General features: G+C 38.2%; 3 protein-coding genes and 1 long non-coding RNA gene across 4 annotated transcripts; 3 read left to right on the top strand and 1 right to left on the bottom strand.

Annotated features, from left to right (window-relative positions):
- Positions 1-48: 48 nt before the first annotated feature.
- On the bottom strand, positions 49-7,506 carry LOC113674341 (nicotinate phosphoribosyltransferase). The gene is made up of 12 exons (XM_089210715.1): positions 7,209-7,506; positions 6,292-6,453; positions 5,746-5,794; positions 4,817-4,947; positions 4,298-4,610; positions 3,797-3,937; positions 3,434-3,518; positions 3,048-3,128; positions 2,343-2,445; positions 1,718-1,875; positions 1,160-1,267; positions 49-603 (listed from the first exon to the last, which is right to left on the bottom strand). The coding sequence occupies exons 1-12, from the start codon at positions 7,435-7,437 to the stop codon at positions 526-528; spliced, it is 1,638 nt and encodes a 545-aa protein (XP_089066841.1). The 5' UTR covers positions 7,438-7,506; the 3' UTR covers positions 49-525.
- Positions 7,486-10,111, top strand: LOC113674344 (uncharacterized). The gene is made up of 2 exons (XR_003446511.2): positions 7,486-7,646; positions 8,693-10,111. It is a non-coding gene; the product is annotated as an uncharacterized LOC113674344 (long non-coding RNA).
- A 1,089-nt stretch (positions 10,112-11,200) lies between these two features.
- Positions 11,201-14,424, top strand: LOC113674343 (lens fiber major intrinsic protein). Its single transcript, XM_027190821.2, has 5 exons — positions 11,201-11,332; positions 11,456-11,752; positions 12,556-12,797; positions 13,077-13,157; positions 13,627-14,424. The coding sequence occupies exons 1-5, from the start codon at positions 11,305-11,307 to the stop codon at positions 13,762-13,764; spliced, it is 786 nt and encodes a 261-aa protein (XP_027046622.1). The 5' UTR covers positions 11,201-11,304; the 3' UTR covers positions 13,765-14,424.
- A 702-nt stretch (positions 14,425-15,126) lies between these two features.
- On the top strand, positions 15,127-20,173 carry LOC113674347 (proton-coupled zinc antiporter SLC30A2). Its single transcript, XM_027190823.2, has 7 exons — positions 15,127-15,335; positions 16,566-16,712; positions 16,946-17,099; positions 17,559-17,778; positions 18,273-18,378; positions 18,552-18,686; positions 19,302-20,173. The coding sequence occupies exons 1-7, from the start codon at positions 15,251-15,253 to the stop codon at positions 19,445-19,447; spliced, it is 993 nt and encodes a 330-aa protein (XP_027046624.2). The 5' UTR covers positions 15,127-15,250; the 3' UTR covers positions 19,448-20,173.
- The last annotated feature ends 236 nt before the right edge of the window (positions 20,174-20,409 follow it).

The raw sequence follows: 20,409 nt of genomic DNA, 5'->3' as shown, positions 1-20,409 counted from the left end.
TGTCATTTTTTCTTAAATTTTGCAATGATATGAATAAAATGGGAACCATTTGAGAAAAGTTCTTTTATTATGTTTCATAAATCGTGATGACATTTAATATTTCTGTTTTCGCGTATTGCGGTTTATATAACTATATAATATGCTAATCTGCAGCTGATTATTTTAAAAGACAGATCATAAATATAAATTTTACTGTACCCCTGTAAAATATTACAATACACGATTGACATGGAAAAATACTAAATCAGTTCTCCGAAACGTGCGTTGGCAAAATCTGTTGTGAAATCTCATTTGCTGTAACATAATTAACAATAATGCTTTCCTTATGTTACTGGAGTGTGCAATTAATTTAAAAGTGCGCGAACAGACAATTCTTCATAAATTAAAGGAGCTTTCAAATAATATTAAGCTTTTTTTGGACGTGTACAACCCTTCGAATAACAAAAGATAGAAGAAGGAAGTTATTGTTGTTACTGTAAGGTGACGTGGATGTATGAAGCTATATTTTGTAAAAGCTCTCGCTTTCTAAAACAATTCGCCAATAGGAGCATGATTTAGCCAGAGTTGGTGCATAAATGTGTACAGCTTGTCACTTAAAGACACCTGAAAGAAAACGTAAGGAAATACTAAGATAAATAAATAAACATCTCTTCGCTAATGAAAGCATTAGACGTGAAAGCAGATTAAAAAAAAAGAAAACAAACAAAAAACAAAACAAGTTTTGTAATTAAAAACAAACCTAGACCAAAGATTATTTTAAAACCATCATAAGAAATAAACAACCGAGACAGGCTAGCCCAGTGCAGCTTTAAAGCGGGTTTAAAAGGGCCTGAATAAAAAAAACAACGCCAGACCACAACACCGGAAGATACGTTCCCTGCTTTTTGTGAGAAGTGTGCGGATTCTTTAACGTTCCCTACTAACCAGTACAAAGAAGATAAAGGAGATAGCCCCTAAGGTTTATCGTCCTTTTCTGAGAAGACTAGGATGTCTAACCATTTGCGGATGGCATAACAAAGGAAACACATTCTCTCCAGTTATTTCAATAATTTTTGAATCCTCGACCTCCCGCAGGGCGGTCCGACACTGCACAACATGAGCTAACCAAGCATTCTCGCATTTCAGACACTCTTGCTTGTTTTAGAAAGATTTGACGTACCTTGTAAGGCGTAGGATTCAAGGCTCTCAGATGGTCTTGTCGAAACTTTGTTAACGAATCCTTCACTCTTTCTTTAATCTCCGATAGAGGTGGTAATGGGCTGCAAATCTGGGAAGAAAAGATGAGTTGTGGGAAAGCGCTTGTATATCAAAATGGGCCTAGCTTAGACGTAGAAACTGACCACACAAAGGACAAAAGTTGAAATTTCTTAGGTGCAGGCCTAAATATTGAGTATGGTCTGAAGTTTGAATAAAAATTTTCAAGTAGGTGTGCACTTCAGATAAACTTGGTTTAAAAATTTTAGTATAAGTTTAGCAAATATCAAAGCCAAGGTAGTTTTACTTCAAGTCCTTCACCTAAGTAAGTCATCCACTGGGTACCCAGGCTGCGGGTTGATCTTTGGGAAGTTCACTTGGAGTACAAGTGGTTAATCTGTCAACCCTAGCCTAAGAACCTTTACATCCGAAGTCTGACGCAACAAGAATTATACCCAAACTGGAGGTTACCACTAATGTGAGAAACGTATACAGAGAGAGTAACGACAGAACTCTACTCCACCTTGCCATCTTTCCAGTAGACACGATATAAAGGTTCTACATGAGAAGGACACACATATGCACGCTTGGCCTCATCAAACGGATGCCGGCAAAGCACGCGTTTCCCCGGAGACGGAGGCACCTCGTCGCACCTGAGCATGAGATCAAGAAGGGCCCGCCCTGAAAACCACAACAAATTTGTGATGACTTAGCATTCTGAATCAAAACAAGAGTAAAAATTCGAACCGAAACTATCATTAGGTCAGGCTGATCTTCAATAATCCCTGTTCAATCCCGCTTTCTGAAATATGAAGCAAAAAAAAAAAAGAGTATCCCTCCTACCCCTGGATGGGATGGTTGTCCAACTGCTGAATAACCCACTCAGCCCCCCCTTATTCAAAGTTTCCCTTACAGTTCACCATTACAGATTTACAACCCTAGGTGGAGAGGGACACTCTACGACCAAAGTGTTCTGTCCAAGAACACAACTGAACCTGGCTGGGACTCGAACCTAGATTCTTCGGAAAGGTTAGGCTCTTATAAATCTGAAAAAACTCTAACTTCGTCCGATCAGCATGGGGAAAAATCAACGTCATCGAACGCAATAAATTGAGAGTTTTAACTGTAATCAAAGTGTAATCCACTACCGTCTCCGCCGTACAAACGGAAGGCCTCCTTCTTTCCAGGTATCGTAACTTTCTCTATGTCTTGGCTGAGTTTCATTCGAGCATCGCCATTTAGTTCAACAAGCTGTCAAAAATAGTGAAACATTTCGAACGTTACCCCGGAGCCTTACGATGAAATAAAACGCTAAACTTTTTTAAGTTTCAGATGTCGACTGCTTCAGAAATTTGCTGGACGAGTAAATAACATTGAAAAGACAGGTGACACTAGAACACGCGACTAACACGTCCCTTCAAAATACGACAAATATAATTTTACATTGACTTCGCGTTTATCGATATCAGACTACTTGGCATGGAAATTATTTGAGTCAGTCTGTGAATAAATTGCCCTTCCACTGTCTCGTGTTTGTGAAAAAAAAAATTGACTAGCTTTCTGTACATTGCACTGGCCTGTCTTGCCGACAAAGTCCTGGACAAAGTCCTGGACCTCTAGAAACCAACTGCGCATTTTGAAAAATCTGGGAAGAGACATTGAAAAGAAGGGGTAACTATATTCCACGAAGAGGCATCGCACCGATGCTCATTCGTGGGCGGCGCTTTAAAGTAATTTTTCTCTCAAATGCGACTTTTGTTCGAGGGTTGAGCTTCGTCGACTCAATACGGCTTCTTAGGGATTTAGTCAATTAGCCTCTCCCTCCTCTGTCATTGAGAGATCTATTTTGGTACCTTAAAGACACATCCCAATGCAGGCTGCTTTTGACAAGTTACCAAATGAGTTCCTATGCCAAAAGAATCTATGGCATGACCCTGAGAACAAAAAATAATAACAAACAAGTTTAATAAGCGGATGACATTTTTAACCTATCAAATTCGAGAATTTAGGTTTCCAGCCAATTGAGAAATAGACTACGAGTAGTCCATCGTTTTAGGTGAAGTCGCGCGAGTGAAAAAAAAAAAATTAGGAGTGAGGCGCGACGCGCTAACGTCAATTTTTTTTCACTGATGTTATTTTTTCACTCACGCGACGGACTTCGCCGAAAAGGAGTGAGTGCTCGTGGTCTTATTGAGAAATCACTAATAATTATAAATATGACATAAGAATCTTCAGGTACCTGTTGATTTAGAGAGAAAAGTGTATCTTCATTAATATCATTGCTAGCCACAATACTTCGTGTAGCAAACCACGGTAAACCAAATCTATAAAAGAGATAAGTACTTGTTTACTAATGTGCCCTAAAGCATGGTCGAAATGCAGCGAAGTACAATTGTGAGAAACAGGAAACTAGTTCGGTAAATCTCCCATCAGCCCGATCGGCCATGTAGTAAAAGCACGCAGCCACAACGTTATCTTTTTTTTTGTTTGTATCTGCTTACGAGGCGCCCAGCGAAGCGATATACTCTACAAGGTTGGAGTGAAAGATTAAAGTTTCAATCAAAAATAAGCAGCATCTAGAAACATAACTGATAGTACTTACACATCTGCCACTTTTTCTAGAGCTTTTCTGATCTGTAGTGAGGTGTATGACAAATCTCCAGAGTCAAGTCGCACCCCTAGGGCTCGGTAGCCAAAATCGTTGAGAGCTAATGCCACTGCAGAGAATCCTGGGATACCACTCCTAGTAAAAATAAAAATGTCAGTAACTACTGCAACATAGCTTAGGTGAAAGCATTCATCGCAAGAAGCCAAAGTTGGCCATTAGAATTATTATTCAAAGTCTTCACACCCTTTTTCCATTTCTGGTATGTAATTCTCCCAGCCATAAGGCAAAATCAACAAGGTCACGAGACACTACTGGGCACACAGATTACTATATCTTAAAATCAATGTCTCTATCTAAGCAACTGCCCACCTACGCCTCCCCTAACCTGAAAACAGTTCACTGGTAACAAGTTACCATTAATGTTGGGTTAAGGAAGAAGTTGGTGCCCTGTTGCTCAGATACTGACATTGATCTACATCTTTCCTTTTTCCATACCTTAGCACATCATAGGTATCAACAAGTGCTAGAAATGTCTCCGGGAAGGCCACCGCATATGCTGAAAATGCTGCCAGTTCACCAACATGGACCTCACTTTCCAGAACACGCAGCACAGGACAAACTTTCTTCAGCCAATCTAACACTACAGGATAAAAGTCTCTAGGCTCCTTACTCTTATCTGTAGGCTGCAGTTTGCCAACTGATGGAAGTTCATCTGGTGTGAATGATGTAATGAAAGCATGTGCTTGTGTGCCTTTGACTGGAATGCCACATAACTTTCCAGCTAAAACATTACTTGTGCCATCAAATCCTAACAATGAAATTAAATTGACTTCAAAAACCACTTTATTAATTTCAAATTTAACTCTTGACATGCACATCTCACTACCAAGGATGGGAAAAGCAAAACTAGACAACAATGTAACAAACAAAAACTACTGGTAACATCAATCACAGAAATGGGAGGTTTTTTTTCCTGTAATTTCAAAAGTGACTCTACTACAGGAATCTCCTCACCTCCAATGTAACAATATTTTGATGCTGACAATCCTCCATCTGGGCCCTGAGATCTGCGTAACCCAAACTCAATCAAAGATTTATTCCATCCAGCTGCAAGGCGAAATCTAGCTGCATTTGTAGCTACTAAGCTAAAGGAAAAACAGCAGATAAGAGTTATATCTTTCATCTGTAATAGTTATTAATTGAGATGAAAATTGACACATATTCATTACATTTAATGTTTATTCTCATTACAACAGAAAATGTTGCAAGCTTTTCATCTTACGTTATTCCATAAGGCATATTTCACCAACAATTAAATATATATACTTAATTGGGTAATAATTATATTTGATAGTCACATAGCTTTTAGGTATGCAGAAGGACTAGGCCCTCTATAGAGTTGTCCTCTATTGGACTTTCCATGGCTGGTGAAAGAGAGATGGCCCCAAGGAAAATTAAGCAGTGATGAAAATAGCAGAGTTGACAAAAATTACAAAACTGAGGGCAAGGTCATGGATTTGACAATTTTGGCAAATTATAGTCAACTTCATCACAGCGAAATTAACTTGGTAGAATTGACAATTTTGAAGAAATTTTAGTCAAATTTGTCACAGTGAAATCAGCTTAGTGGATGTGACGAATTTGACAAATTTTTGCCATTTTTGTTACTGTGTACATTTTGTAGACATATCTCAGGAAACTTGGAGGCAAACTATAAAAGGAACTGAGAGACAGAAGCAAGACATGAGGGAAACTTGACTGACTAGTGACTGACTGGCAACAGACAAAAAACCAATGGCACTCTCTGGCCGAGGCTTTATGTGCCTAAGAACACAAAGGGGACTGACCAACTAAAAGGGACTTTGAAAGATTTAAGAGAAAATATTGACTTCAATAGATGTCCATTGGAAAATATGCACTCAACAACACTTAAACAATTATACCTTGCAAAGTTCACTAAGTTGAGGAGAGTTGTCTCCATGAGTTGGATCACTGAGCAAAAACAAACAGAAGTGAATAAAAAAACTACCAAATATCTATGGAATCATTACACACTTTTAAGAATGGAAGAGTGTTATTACTCATTCTGGATGGGATGAAAGAATAAAATGTTAAAATTTCTATTTCTGTTTCTTCTCATTATATTTGCACTCAACAATGTTTTGATATTGAATAAGGAGAAATTACTTGTTGATCACTTTTAAGAGTGAAAGGGTTATTTTTTTATAATTTTTTCAGTCTTTTTGAAGTCTTTAATAAACCATAAGATAAAAGATACCTATCTTATGTTACATAAACAAGAAACTAATAATTGCAATAATATACTATGGCCAAAATTAAATTATGTTATTGTAACAAGTTGTGTTCTATTCACAAATGTGTTCATTCTGTGTCAATCTTTGGGTGGAGGCAAGATAACATCACAGAGGGTTAAGATAACACTGTCACATTTCTTTTGCCATAGGCCTTTGGTATTTCACATTGCATACCTGGTAGTGGTCCTTCCACTCTGATCAAAGGAATTTTTGGGAAGACAATGCTTCCCTCCAACATGGCACTTAGAGTAACCTTACTTGTGTCTATATCTCTAAGAAACTTGTAAAAATCTTCTTCCACTGTTGCTGGTAATATTGTTTTGAGATAAGATATATCTGAAATTTAAATGAAAAGATATTTGTGAATCAGTTTTGTTATGAACAGCACTTTATGAGGTGGAAGCCATAAAGGCCTGTGTTGATTGAACAGACTTCTTTAGCCCTAAAACTTCCAAGATCTATTTGTTAGTTCTCCCTTCTAACTGCTACAAATTTCCTTGTAAATAGGTTTGAAGAATTTGGTGTTAGATCGAGATAACAACTTCTACCTGATAAGTTTGGGTATTCTCATTACCTGTTTGCTGGATAATATATGAATGTTAAAGAAGAAGTTACATATGTTACATGTTAGTCACTTCTGGGAGTGTCAATTGTCTATTATGGATTAAAGTTCTTCCCTAGGGCTATGGGAGCAAATTTTAGAACTAACCTCTACCCTAAACCATGTGACAAACAAAAAGCACTGTTTTCGCGTGACCATGTGACCATCATCGACTTTGTACTGTACAAACAAACACGATTCGATTCAAAAGAAAAAGATTGCGCCTAGCATGGTCAAGTCGGTAAAACTGTTCATAATTAACTGCTGGTTAGCTAGTTCGTCTAAACTGTGGTAGATCGAAAATTATCAATAATTAATGTTGTGGTCTTTCCCTTGTTTATAAATATTCCACGGGTATCCGGTTCCACAGTTAATTTAGAATTGAACTGGATTTTAGTTGAACAATTATGATCAGAAAAAGTAAACTTATTAGTTATCTTAAAGCAGCTAATAAATCTCGATGACGAATAACAACTGTTTAAATATTTACCTGAATCTGAAAACTTGAAGTTTCTTACAAAATGAACGCACTCTTCCAGCCCAGCGAAAACCGTGAATTCTCCGTGGAAAGGATTCCTGCGAAAGTACAAATCGAATACCGCATTGTCCAATACTTTTCCGCTCTTCCAATAAGCATAAGCCATTGTGATTTGATAAAGATCCGTTAACAAGGGTTGAACCAAAGGGTTCGAATTCGTTCTATCTTCCACAGCCGCCATCTTGAGGTTTCTTGGAAAATGACAATGCTCAGCCGCCCCTCCCTCACCAATGCTGTTTGTTACATACGGGACTTAGTCGCATCCGGTTTGCGGTTCTGAATGAAAGTGCTAGAAGTGAAGTGTTTATGTGGTTGTCGGTTGGAATCTTACTGCAATTTGACGAGGATTTTCGCTTCATTTGAATTACTTTGATCCATCAGAATTAATCTGTAAGTATTATAGTACCTTTCCGTGTTTCAACAAGGGTTATTCTAGTATTTTTTTACACTAAATTCGCTCGGTTTTGATTTGGATTATTTTTTCGAATCGAATTTGATAACATACGAGCCCCTGCTAATATTTATTTTGCCAGACCTTTTCACCAAAATACCTGTGTATAAAGCTATCCTTTGTTTCTGTGGGGAAAGAACTATTGATTTTAATGGAAACTGTGTAATCTTTTGCCTCTAATCATCTTTCTTTTTGAAAGCTCAGGGATATTTATGTTACATGATTCACTTTCACACCAGGCTTAACTCTGTAATTTCTTAAGTTTCAAACATCTTGCTGTACGGCTTTATGAGAAACGTCCTAAGATAATTAAATTGATTTTATTTTTTAAGCGACAGTTCAAAGCGAAAGGGCATTTTATGTAGCTATGATTTTCTTAGAAAACAATCTGGATATAACGAAAAAATTAATTCATCGAATTTCGTCACTGATTTGCGAATGATGTCATTAAGACATCCGATGAGCGTTGTCACTGATTTTAATTAGCGGTTGTGGTTGCATGGACAGGTAAACACGAGAATGTGAACAATAAGCAGCCATCTTTACTGGCTGAACTTGGTTAGTAGGAGGGTAGTTATTTCAATGAACCATAACAGCAAATTTTCTTTCTTTTTTTTTTCAATGCAAAATGATTTCACAAGATTTAATCTTATTAATTTAATCATCACAAGTAAATACGTCTAAAGAAGAGGAAAAAAGAGGAGTTTTTGACAGGGTAAAGTTACAGGACAAAGTCCTGGTTGACAACTGCTCCTTAACCCCTCAACTCCTATTAGTGACCAAAATAGAATTTCTCCTCACAACATCAATACAATATCAAGCAGGCAAGTGATAAGAATAAAGGAAGATATCAATGAGGGGATTATTAGCTGATCCAATACCAAATTCTTCTAAGTTACATAATAACTGTGTGGTAAAAAGTAAGGAGAATTGCTAATGAGATCTTGGAAGTAAAAGTATAGATCATGATTTCTCTCCTTTTAAGGATGGCAGAATGTGAAGTGGTGGTAGATGATTTTGTGAGGACAGGAAGGACTGGCCGGCGGAACGCTCTCCCTGATGTATTTGCTGTTGGACATGCAAATGTGACAACAGCAGGACTTCCTGAAGTCCTGGAAAATTTTTCCATCAGTTCTTCAACTCAGCCAGCATGCAATGGCACTTCAAGCTCAGAGAACCAGCCTCAGATGCAGAAATGAAAGTGGATATTGCTGCGGCAAACTTTTTATGAATTATTTGATACCTTGTTGACTTACTATTCTCAAATGGCATCATAACTTGACTTGGTTCACGAATAACTTTTTTGTCGGTTGATGGGGGTGGCAGTCTTTTTTCATCCTCAAGGATTTGATTTTTATTGTTGAAAGGAAATTGCTCTGAGATGGTGTTACATGCAAGTTCTCCTAAGGAAAGAGGGACCAACTACTGTATGAAAATTCATATTGTGGCATCAATGCCAATTCTGATGAGAAGACATGACAGATTCTGCTGAAAACTGATTATCTGCCTTAATTAGTCTTTTGAGGAATAATCATGAAGAAATGTTTACTACTTTGTGATTTCTCTTTGTCATCTGATGAATTGCATTTTGTTATTTATATTCCATACTAAATTATGTATTTCAGTTCAAATTCAGTCACATTTCTTTCTGCAATGTTCAGTTGCATTGAACAATATGGCCATTTCATGTGGCAGAGAATGTAGCTTAGTGATAAAACCATTATTACTAAGACACATTTTGATCCTTTTTTGAAAATAAGAATCAATAAATTTGTTCATGACATCAGTTGACATTCAACCAGGAAGCACAATTATTCAAAAGGCTATGTCCTAAATACTTAAATCCACTTAGGAGTAGTCAAATGCACAGGGATTTATTAGAGATCTGACTTTGCTATGTGAAAAATTTTAATGTGCTCATTTGAGTTAAGGAAAGAGGACAGTTCAGTTATAATGATCTTTTTAATTAGCTGAGATCTCAGTTATTAAGCTGGAAGATCTTTCTGATAAAGACTCCATCTAAGTTACTGTGGTGAAACTTGAAATTTTGTATTTTGTTAGTCCAGGTAACTTGGGTGTCATGTTTAGTGTGAATTGTAACAAGGCTGAAATCTCTCCTTGATGAATGGGCTCACAACAGACTGTTAAGTAAATTAATTTATGTCATACAACAAAGTACCATTCTAAGCTTGGTATTAAAAAAATTTTTGTTATTTAAGAAACAGTGATTAACTTTCTTAGGCAAGTACATACCTCAGTAATTTATTCTCAGCTTTCATATATCAAGTATGTGTCTTAAATTTTTATGAACATTTGATTTAAATTAAGTAGTGTTCATTGATGATATTGTAAATATTAGAGATTGAATATTGAAATTAATTAAAAGTAGTTTCTCAACTTGAAACGAAATACTGTTTCTCCAATTGCAAAAAGAGGTGAATGGATAAAAACAATTCAGGTAAGTCCCCCCCTTTTTTTTTGAGCAGTCAAAAGAGAATTTGTGCCTCTTTCTAAAAATCACTCTTCCTCTTTTCCCACCAGACCATAATTTGAATTCCAATCAGTGGCGATCCAAAAGATTCTTATTGACACTATCAACTTTAATATTTTGTGAAACAATAGAGATTCTATCTTCAAATAGTTTTGGTCACAAACTGAGGCAAAAATTTCTCTTAAACTTTGTAACAATAGTGGAACATTAAATGAAAGTACTTCTGTGTGAACATGTGCGCAATGTCTTCTGTAGCGGGAGTTATTTTGTGCAATTCGACGTGCTCTTGCTAATGAGGTGTCCGCGAGGAAAGGGTGAGAGTTGTACCCAGTCTCACCATTCTGCTGACGAGGTAGCCTCGTTCGCAAGGTCCTTCCTGAGGGAGGAAGAGTGAGAGTCCTAAGAACGAGGTTGGCATGGACTTGGAAGCCAACCCTTCTGACCAATAAGAGTGCTGAGCAATCAGAGTGAAAACCAATCACGCTTCAGTGCGACAATAAGGGTACGGACGTGGTTATGGGAAAAAATAACCGGTTAACATTTCTGTGCGGTCTTACTTGCTTACTACTTATTTTTTTAAATATTCTACAGTACTAAAATTTTGTATTCACCCCCAGAACGTAGTTCTACACGCTGCAAAAGTGACCTACACCACGAAACTTGCGATGCCAATAAAGCGAAACTTGACGGAATTAAGCGAAATCAGGCGAAAAACTTGAGAAATTGGCCCGAGCTGTTCAAACTCAGACGCTGACGTCGGAAATCAGGCGGATGTAAATCAGTGTCTGGCCTATTTGATATAGATGTTTAGTTCTGAAGGCTACGCGCGCGATCTTCAGTTTGCTTCTAAAGGTGGCGGAAACAAATTAAACATAATATGCAGTAAGAATAATTCGCTCTGTCTTTTATCCCGAATTAAACTTCTTATGTTTGCATAGCACAAGAGAACTTTTGTGGTCTCAACTATCCTTGATGGAATGTTGTTTGCTTTGTTGTTTCGATACAAAGGAATGCAAAAGACGATAACAGGGTTGCAGAATGATAAACAATAGTGCATTTTGGGGTTGCAAATTAGACGGCAGAGTTGAGCGGAAACTTTTACAACAATGGGTTGCTCACGAAACTTTCCTCGAGGTAAAATCGAGCAAAGTATTACGATTTGCTTGGACAAAATTTTGCTTTCTGAATGGCGTTCATCAAGTTAATTTTGAAAAATAGCAGAGTTTTCACTCAATAGGTTTTAATTGTCTTTTGCAGTTGGTCTAGGTGACGCATACTATGTGGATTTCTGGTTGGCTGTACTCGCCGAGTACTTGGCAACTTTCTTTTTCATGTTTGCAGTTTCGGGTTCCTCACTGAGATGGGAAGGCGCGCCTACAATTTTTCAACAAGCTCTTGCTGCCGGGTTTGTCACAGCTTCAATGATTCAGGCTTTCAGATCTGTGAGTTTGCCACTTGTTCATGCAAATCCAGTTGTGTCACTTGCTGCTTTCATAACCGGAGATGCTGGTTTCATACAAATGATTTGCTCAGTTGTGGCGCAGGTTTTCGGAGGTAATTCAACATTTATCGCGTTCTTTCATCCTTAGCGAAAATCAGTTTATTTACAAGCCCAGGCAGCTCACCAACAAATTCACCTCGTTTGGGTCGTTCATAATGGGGTATCAAGATTTTGAGAGAATCGCTTGACCCCTAGAATGCAGTACTTTTGATTTTCAAGGTGTAACTTAAATATGCGCTCTTTTCACTGGAATTACTGTAAATTTTTAATTAAGCGCGAAAACATTCAGATAATTAGGTCAAATGAACTTGTCTCTTCTAACGACCATGGCATGTTAAGTGTATACCATGTATCCGGCTGATTGACATTTTGTACAAAAATTCGATCAGCTTAAATAAAGAATTGGTTGTCATCAACTACGAATCTACGGCGAGTGCTAAGACTTGCAGTAAGGTGCTACTCTTTACTAAGAGCGAAATTTACCAAACATCGCTGCAACTCTCTGACTTGTCGGTCGCATAATTTCAATCTGCTTTCTTAACACTGACTTATATTCCACTTCCCGCAGATGACACGAAACTTGTTTTCGTTTATAAAGTATTCTTAAATTGGCCGAATAATAAGTAACCAAGCTGACTGAAAACGAAAAACAACTGAAATCTCGCTGAAACAATTTATTTCTAAACCAGAAAAGAATGATAATATGATAATTATTTTCAAGGTTTTGGAGTGTTTCTGTGTTTTTATCGCAATCAATAAATTTGATACTGGCTTTATTCTTTAAGGCTGCAATGGTGGCATTTTGTATCTTAGTATTCATTCATATATTTATTTATTTACTATTTATGATCGATAGCCATAACCGGCACTGGTGTTGTGATGGCAATAAGCCCTCAACACGCCCGAGGCAAACTTGGGGCGACTATACCGGCAAAAGAAGTGAGTGGTTTCCAGGCCTTCGGCGTTGAGTTGGTTCTGACGTCACTACTGGTACTGACTATGCTGGCTTCTATTGATGCAAATAAACAAGCAGCTCGCAGGGATTATGGGACTGCTGCCGCCATGGGCGTGGTCGTCACGGGCTGTTATCTCATTGCGGTAGGGTTCTATCGTGAATGGATTGCATTGCCCTATATTCAACATCGCTTTGTGATTGACCGAAAGACTCGCTTCACGCTCGATACAAATAAGATTGAAAATTAAAACTCTTTTCGATTTGCTTACTTGCGTTTTCTCACTCTTAAGGCTTTTTTTAAATTTTTTTCTCCGATTGTGATATGATATTGGCTACTGGTAACATATGAAATCAAACATACATCTCTTGAATAGCAAGCAAAAATTCCTACACAATTTACGATATTTTTCCCTTGTCCTTAGCTACCGCTGACCGGCTGTGGACTAAATCCCGTAAGATCCTTGGCTCCTGCTGTTTTCACAAACTCTTGGGAACACCATTGGGTAAGTGCGCTTTCATTTACTTTGAAAAGGACCTTCCTCCGTCCATTCGGAGGAGAAGAGGTCAGATGGTCATATCTAGGTTAGAATCTAAACTGGGCCTTTGTACAGCGTTTTTAGGAGGAAAAGTCGTTGAATAAATTCCATGTTGCCGTGCGTCTGTTAATGAGTGACTGCTAGATGACGTCTGAAATGAAATAAGAACAAACAGGCAGCTTACGATGCGCAGCCGAGTGTGTCACTGATGTTCTCATCAAATATGAAATTTCTGTAATATATTACTCAACAGACGCACGGAAAAATGAAGTCTATTTGTTTTATATGATAAGAAGGCAGGATTTCGTCAATGGTAACGCCATCTGTGCATCTGTCTTCTAAAAGATCATAAGTAAGAACAAATCAAAATGCCTGTGTAGCACAGGCGACTATATACAAGACTTTACTCACCCAGCTTGTTTTTATTCGTTTCTAGGTTTACTGGGTAGGACCAATCTTAGGCTCTCTGTTGGCAACGTTTCTCCATTGTCTCTTGTTTAGGAGACGCGAATATAAGCGACAACCGCCAACTCCTCAGAATGAAAACGAGTACGACGATATTTTATCATCTTAAACTGTAAAATTTTTTTTGATCATCCAACTCCTACGTAGCACACCTATTTTGGAGTCCTATAAATAACCGCAATCTTATTTTTGTTCTTGATGAGACTATATTGGCAGTATATATCTTGCGTCTTATAACATAAAGTTGATAACCTACATATCCTGGTTCGTTAAATGTTACGCTTTTAATTTTCAGAATATCAAACCGGAGCGACTAGCCATTTTTTCAAAATTATTCGCCCATAACAATAGTTCTTTTATGATATTACAATACCTACTGATCGAATTTATTTGCTCTTAATCTCTTTCTTTCGAAAATCAAGCTAAGAGACTGCTTACCAAATATGGGCCTAAATTAACTCATTCCAAACAGAATCCGTTTAAAGTTCTTTTTTTCGACAAGGGATATATAATTTTGTTCTTCGGGAATGATTAATGTGACCCGTTTTTCGCGTGTTGCTTAAATGCTTCGGTAGAGAATTAATAAGGACCGGATGTGGTGTTCACGTGTGTAAACCTGGTTCTAGGATTGGTTAATACTGAGAGCGGGTAGGTAGGTATACATAGGTACCAGAAGAAGTGAAGAAGATACCAGCCTGTCAGCTTCGTTCTCTCCATGATGTATCATGCGTTTGCATTTTTTAATAAATTTTATCTACTAAAGTGAAAACTATGTCTCTTTCGTGAGTAATCGAGAGATTCATTTGCCTTCCTAGTACTTCTGTAGCTCTTTGGAGCCTCACGGGGCACCAGATGTGAAATTTCCGTTTCGCGCACCCAAGCTTCCCCATCTGGGAAACTCTGAAGCGGTCTGGAATCAAGAAAACTGTGTTCTGAATGCTTTGAGCTTCCAAATTAGTGTGGGGGGAGGGGAGGGTAAAACTTTAGTCCCCTGCCTTATTTTTAGTCATTCAGTTATGTGAGATAAGCAATTAATTTAACCACATTAACCGAATTATTTACGAGATGAAGTTTCAAAACTTCAAGGAGAATCTTTCCGGCTAAAACTAAACAGCTAAACGGATCTTTACAAACAAAAATTAAAATTTAATTTGAAGTAACGTTACCCTGAGAAAGAGGTATATGACCCTGGCAATATGTCGGCGATCTGAATTGCAAAAAAACCTTGCTCAAAATCTTTTCCCCTCTTTGCTATGTTATTTTCGAAGATTCTAATGAACCAACTGGTGATTTGTTCTAAGCGCATGAAATTAAACTCGTCAACAGTTTGTCTTCACGAGTTCGACGGACGTCGTTATCAAAACCCAACCAAATTAACTCGCACTTGTTTCAAGACTGGCTTTGGCAATAAACTCAACGATTTGGCAATAAACTCAACGATGCCAAATGAAAAAAAACGCCGATGGATGCATGAAGATCTCAGTTGCTGCGCACTTCACTAGGTTGTGATTACGAATGTAAACAGCAGGTGCCAGAGCAGGTTTTAAATCGACGAGTTCATCTCTGCTCCTAATTGTTTTTCAAGGCGATCAAAAATGAAGAAAGCTAAAGACGGGGCCACAAGAAGACTCAGGATCGCTAGTGTTCTCTGCTTGTTTTTCATGACTGTGGAATTTGTAGGTGAGAGTTCTCATTATTAAAAGTGTATTTTCTTTGGTAAAACACCGCCAGAATCACAGAATATTTTTACTTCAATTTATAAATCATGTTTACATCTGGTCTATTATAAAGGAACACAACATAACATGGTTTTTTTCCCCAGCCCGATCCCTGCAGCAAATAATGATTGCTATATATCATAATGAAACGATGCTTTTTAGCTGTGAGAAGCAAATTTCGTATACAAGGGCTACACCAAATCTTGTACACATGATCTCACGCGCTCTGACGATTTAAATTGCACCAGGGCTTTTAATGAATGAATGAATGTGACACTTGATCAAGTGATAAATAGAACCTGATCAGAACACATGTACACAGAAAAATATGGTGCTCCAAGGGGAAACACTCTGAATTTGATGTGCATGCTAGAGCATTTACACTAAAATCTCATTGTTCATGTCGGCCTTGGCAAAAGCTATCTATGATCAATGATTCTTGCTCGAGTACCTCTTTCTTTTCTGGATATCAATTTTGCAGATCTAAAATTCACTCTTTTGATTTGTTTCCCATGAGATCAAAGACATGTAAGCACTAACTTATTAAATAAGCAAGAAATACTACGAATATTGAGACACAGAAAGTTTACGGGTAAAAAGAAATTGAATACCAAATTCCTGGCCAGCAACTCTTAAATTGATAAAACTCATATTGAGATAGCTTGCAGTCAATCAGTAAGGATAGAAATGGTACAACCCCCACCATAGCTAGATCTAGAGTTGCTGGTGCCTTACACAGAAAAATACATACAAAGTACTGCCGACACACCAATCTACGAATTAGGAGGTAATTCAAAGACAAACATGCGCATCTGTATTCCAAGCCAAGCGCGCTTGAGTTGTCAAAGAAAAATTGTATGCCACTCAAATTAACAGAAAAACGTACGAAGGACTGGGTGACTGGGTGACGATTACTTTTTTCACTGAAGACCCTTTCAATCTTCTTGACGAGTGCTCTTCAATGATAGAGCAAACTTCATCCTTGACAAATTTTTTCCTAGAAAAATCTACTTCTTCAAAATCAGGCATAACGTGAGTCCTGGAAAAATTTTGTCGCACTTTTGCAGCTCCGCTGCCTTAAAAACTTGTAGAGAAAAATTTGATGAAAGCTTGATCGCACACAAGTGCGTCAGAGTATTTTCTGAGCAAAAGATGATAACTTACGGCCCAAATTTCCTGTTTAATTTCTTAGGGGGATATTTTGCCAACAGCCTCGCTATCATGACGGACGCAGCTCACTTGCTGTCGGATTTCGCGGGTTTCATGATCTCGTTGTTAGCTCTGTGGGTGGCAACCAAGCCCGCCACTACGACTCTGTCTTTTGGCTGGCATCGCGCAGGTAAGATTTTTAAACATGTGTCTGCAAAGGCGTGAGAAAAATTCTGCATGCGAATGCAAACAAAAGCAACTTAAAGAGCTACTGGTGAGCTTTAATCTATTCTAACTCGTAGCCCAATGTTTTCCTCGAGGTTAACAGATAATGTCCGCGGAAAAATTTCCGAGCATAGTTTCGCGCCAAATGGAGGCTATTGTTTGTATATTTGAAAGCTAACTTCTCACATCTGTTTTCAGAGGTGATGGGTGCAGTCATGTCCGTTCTGTTCATCTGGGTATTAACTGGAGTCTTAGTTTACCTAGCAGTTCAAAGAATCCTCACTAAACAATATGAAATAGATGCCCAAGTCATGTTACTAACTGCGTCAGCGGGCCTCATTATAAACATCCTGTAAGTTACTAATTAATGTTTCAAAATCTTGCAGTTTAAGACAAAGTGAACATGAGTTAAAGATATCTCATCGTTAGGAGATATATCCAATTTCGTAGAACTCTTTTACCTTACATAGGTCGAATCCTCTAAAAATCCGCCATGATGTTTCATAAAAACATGCATACAGTCCTGTATGAGATGAACTCTTCAGTTAAATTCAGTTCCTTGTTTTGTTGTATTTATAAAAGATATATCTGCTGCATATTTAAATTAAAACGAAAGTGCAGCGTTTCTTTCAGCATGACTTTCTCTCGCCTTTCGTTATCGTGACGTCACTATTCGTTACCATGGAGACTGGTATTCAATTGAGGCCCATTCCAATCCCTAATGGTGTCTACAAGAGCAAATTGTTGGCCAACAGACCCCCAGTTGTAACATGATCCCAACTTATATTTTGTCAAATTAATTGTGAACCAGATTAGGTGTCATACTTCATCAGAAAGGACATGGACACAGCCACGGATCCCATCCTAAAAAAAAGAAAGGCAAAACGAAAAAGTCCCAAGTCTCACCATCAAGTTTCATCATTTTAGAAGAAGAGGAAAATGTAAATGTGCGAGCGGCGTTTATTCACGTACTAGGCGACTTCTTACAAAGTATAGGCGTATTTATAGCAGCTCTTCTTATTTGGTTTAAGGTAAGCACAAGGTAGGTTTTATAATGGCTTGGGTAGAAGACTGGGTTGTCGCGCGTGTTTTCACATATTCTCGTAAAGCTACTCGTTTCAGCTCACTGTGGGCCGCTGTGGACAATGATTTTCTCTTGTCACTTGATCTTAAGAAACCACGGGCTTAAGGAACGACCCAAATTCGGGCGAGCGAAAGGACATAGGAACCTGCACTCACGAAGTCACTATAGCGCTCGCTAACTCAATCCCGTAAACGTTTCCACGAACCAATTGCATCATGGGGAATACGGGAGGGCCTGACTTTTTCCAGCATATCTGCTAATAAAGTAAATTTAACTTTCCATCGAGAAAAATTGGAAGAGACTGGTAACGAGTCCGCTAAGACAGTACATAGTTTTTCACACTTTTCATCTGTGAAACACAGATTTTAGAAAATTGGCCATGTCGTTTGTACCATATTTTAATTATAGTAGAGTTAATATTGTATGTTTATTATTTTGCAGCCTTCATGGGCCATCGCAGACCCTATATGCACATTTGTATTCTCTCTGATAGTTTTAGGAACCACATTAGCTATTTTGAAAGATGCTTTAATTGTGCTCATGGAGGGTGAGTACATTACCATCTGTTTACAAAAGGGAGAAAACCAAAGAAACAAAGATAAAAAAAAGTTTAATCGTGAATAATAATTGTGAGTCAAAATCTTAATTCTGAGAACCGAGACCCTCGGCGTCTATCCTTTTAGACAGCAAAATACAGATGGGTCTGTTTTCATTTTCTAGGAGTTCCAAAAGGGTTGAATTTCCACATTTTAAAAGCAAGCCTCTTAGACATCCCGGGAGTATTAGCTGTTCATGATCTTCACGTATGGTCCCTAACAGTGGGAACGACTGCCATAGCGGTTCATCTTGTCATAGGTGAGTTTTATGAAAATGTCCCGTCCTTCTGGTCTAACAAATCTGGTTTAGCCAACTACTTCTTTCTCGAGTCGGTCGAGATTATCCATCCGTCTGCTCTTTATTCTGTGCCTGTTGGCGTGTCTTCCTATGAGTGAGCTATTTGTCTAGTGTATTGGTCTATCCGTCTGGTCCCTGTCTTTCGGTCTGTCTGTCTGTGGTCTCTCTGTCTGCCCGTTCGCCTCTATCTGTTTCACTGTCCGTTTGTCTGGCTATCATTCTGTCAAACCGACCGTCCGTCTGCGCATCTTTTTGTTCTTCTGTTTGTCTGTCGTTCTGACCAGCTGGTCGTCTATTTCTTTATTTACATGGTTTGCATGTTAGTCTGGTCTGTCTAGCTGTGTATCTGTTCAATGTTCTGTACAATTCTTGTCCATTTGTCTCTGATGTTTGTCGATTTGTCTTTGTCTGTCTGAGAACATTTTTTTTCTATCGATCCGTCTTCAAAATGTTGAATATAAAACTTCTGCATGCAGGTAAATCTGAATTAGGAAAATAACATGTGGTCTTAAAGGGCAATTTATAAACGTCATTAATTGTAGTCAAAAGCCTGTCAACGTTTCCATTTCTATTCAGATGATAGCTGTAGTTCACAAGCAGTTCTGGAAGAAGCGTCACGAATCTGCAGTCAAGAATTCGACATACAGCATAGTACAATACAAGTCGAGACATCGAGCGAGAAAACTGCCGAGTGTATTCAATGCGACGAACCTAGCAAGTGACAGCGTTACAGCGCGTGAGGGATCTTGGGAAATATAGCCGCTGGACGGCGGAAGGCACGAACGTCGACTCTTATGAAGATGTAGGTCATATGATCGAGCTTGTTCCAGCTTATGCTTTGAGAAGATTCAGCAAAAATAGCTCAAGTTGGTCATTTGAAATTCGTGTCAATCTTCGGCCACTCGACTCTTCTACATTCTTGCTCAGTCTTTCTCGTTATTATACCTAACGCCCTTCTGTTTGAACTACATGCTTACGTTTCGTGGATTCCTTCACTTTAGCGACAGATCTCTACGGAGCAAAAAATTAAAGCAAAATGTCGACATTTAAAAAGATAGGAATACATCGCCGCTCTTAATAATATTAATTGCTCTCCTCCAAGGGGGTCTGTTTGTTCATCAAGAACCTAGTCAACACCATCCGCGTCAACCGCTGACAGAAACAATACTTCTCCGAGACGGTTAAAATAGTATAACTTCAAACTGTGCTTCAAACAACTTGGTTTTGAGGTCTACTGAAGAAAACCTTACAAATGTGGTAACGTAACGGGAAAGATCAAAGGAAAGTTTTCTCCACATTTTAAATCTAAATGAAAGTCTAGACCCAAAACACTCGTAAAGTTTTCTAAGAAAAAGTTAACTTAAAAGCTAGTAAAAAGTAAAGATTTCATCTAGATAGATATAACATGGGAGCCTCCGCTTAGGAATATTAAATTTTACTTCTCTTGATGTCATGGCTTTTATGTGTCCTAACTGTGTCCCGTGAAGGCAAACAAAAATTCTGCAGCTAGAGGTGGGATCAGTGAAAGACGTACTACAGAGCTCGAAATAACGGCCGGTCATGAGCAAATGTTCGGCCAAATATAGGCATCGCCCGGTCAACTCCTAAGATGGCCTGAAATTTTGTCCGGTTGGTTAAGTACGTAGAGAAGAATTCACTTCCAAGCTAGGATGCAATCATTTAT

The sequence above is a fragment of the Pocillopora damicornis genome, chromosome 1, assembly GCF_964200805.1.
Source record: "Pocillopora damicornis chromosome 1, jaPocDami1.2, whole genome shotgun sequence".
Classification (NCBI taxonomy): Eukaryota; Metazoa; Cnidaria; class Anthozoa; order Scleractinia; family Pocilloporidae; genus Pocillopora; species Pocillopora damicornis.
This window is presented reverse-complemented; position numbering and strand designations above follow the sequence as displayed.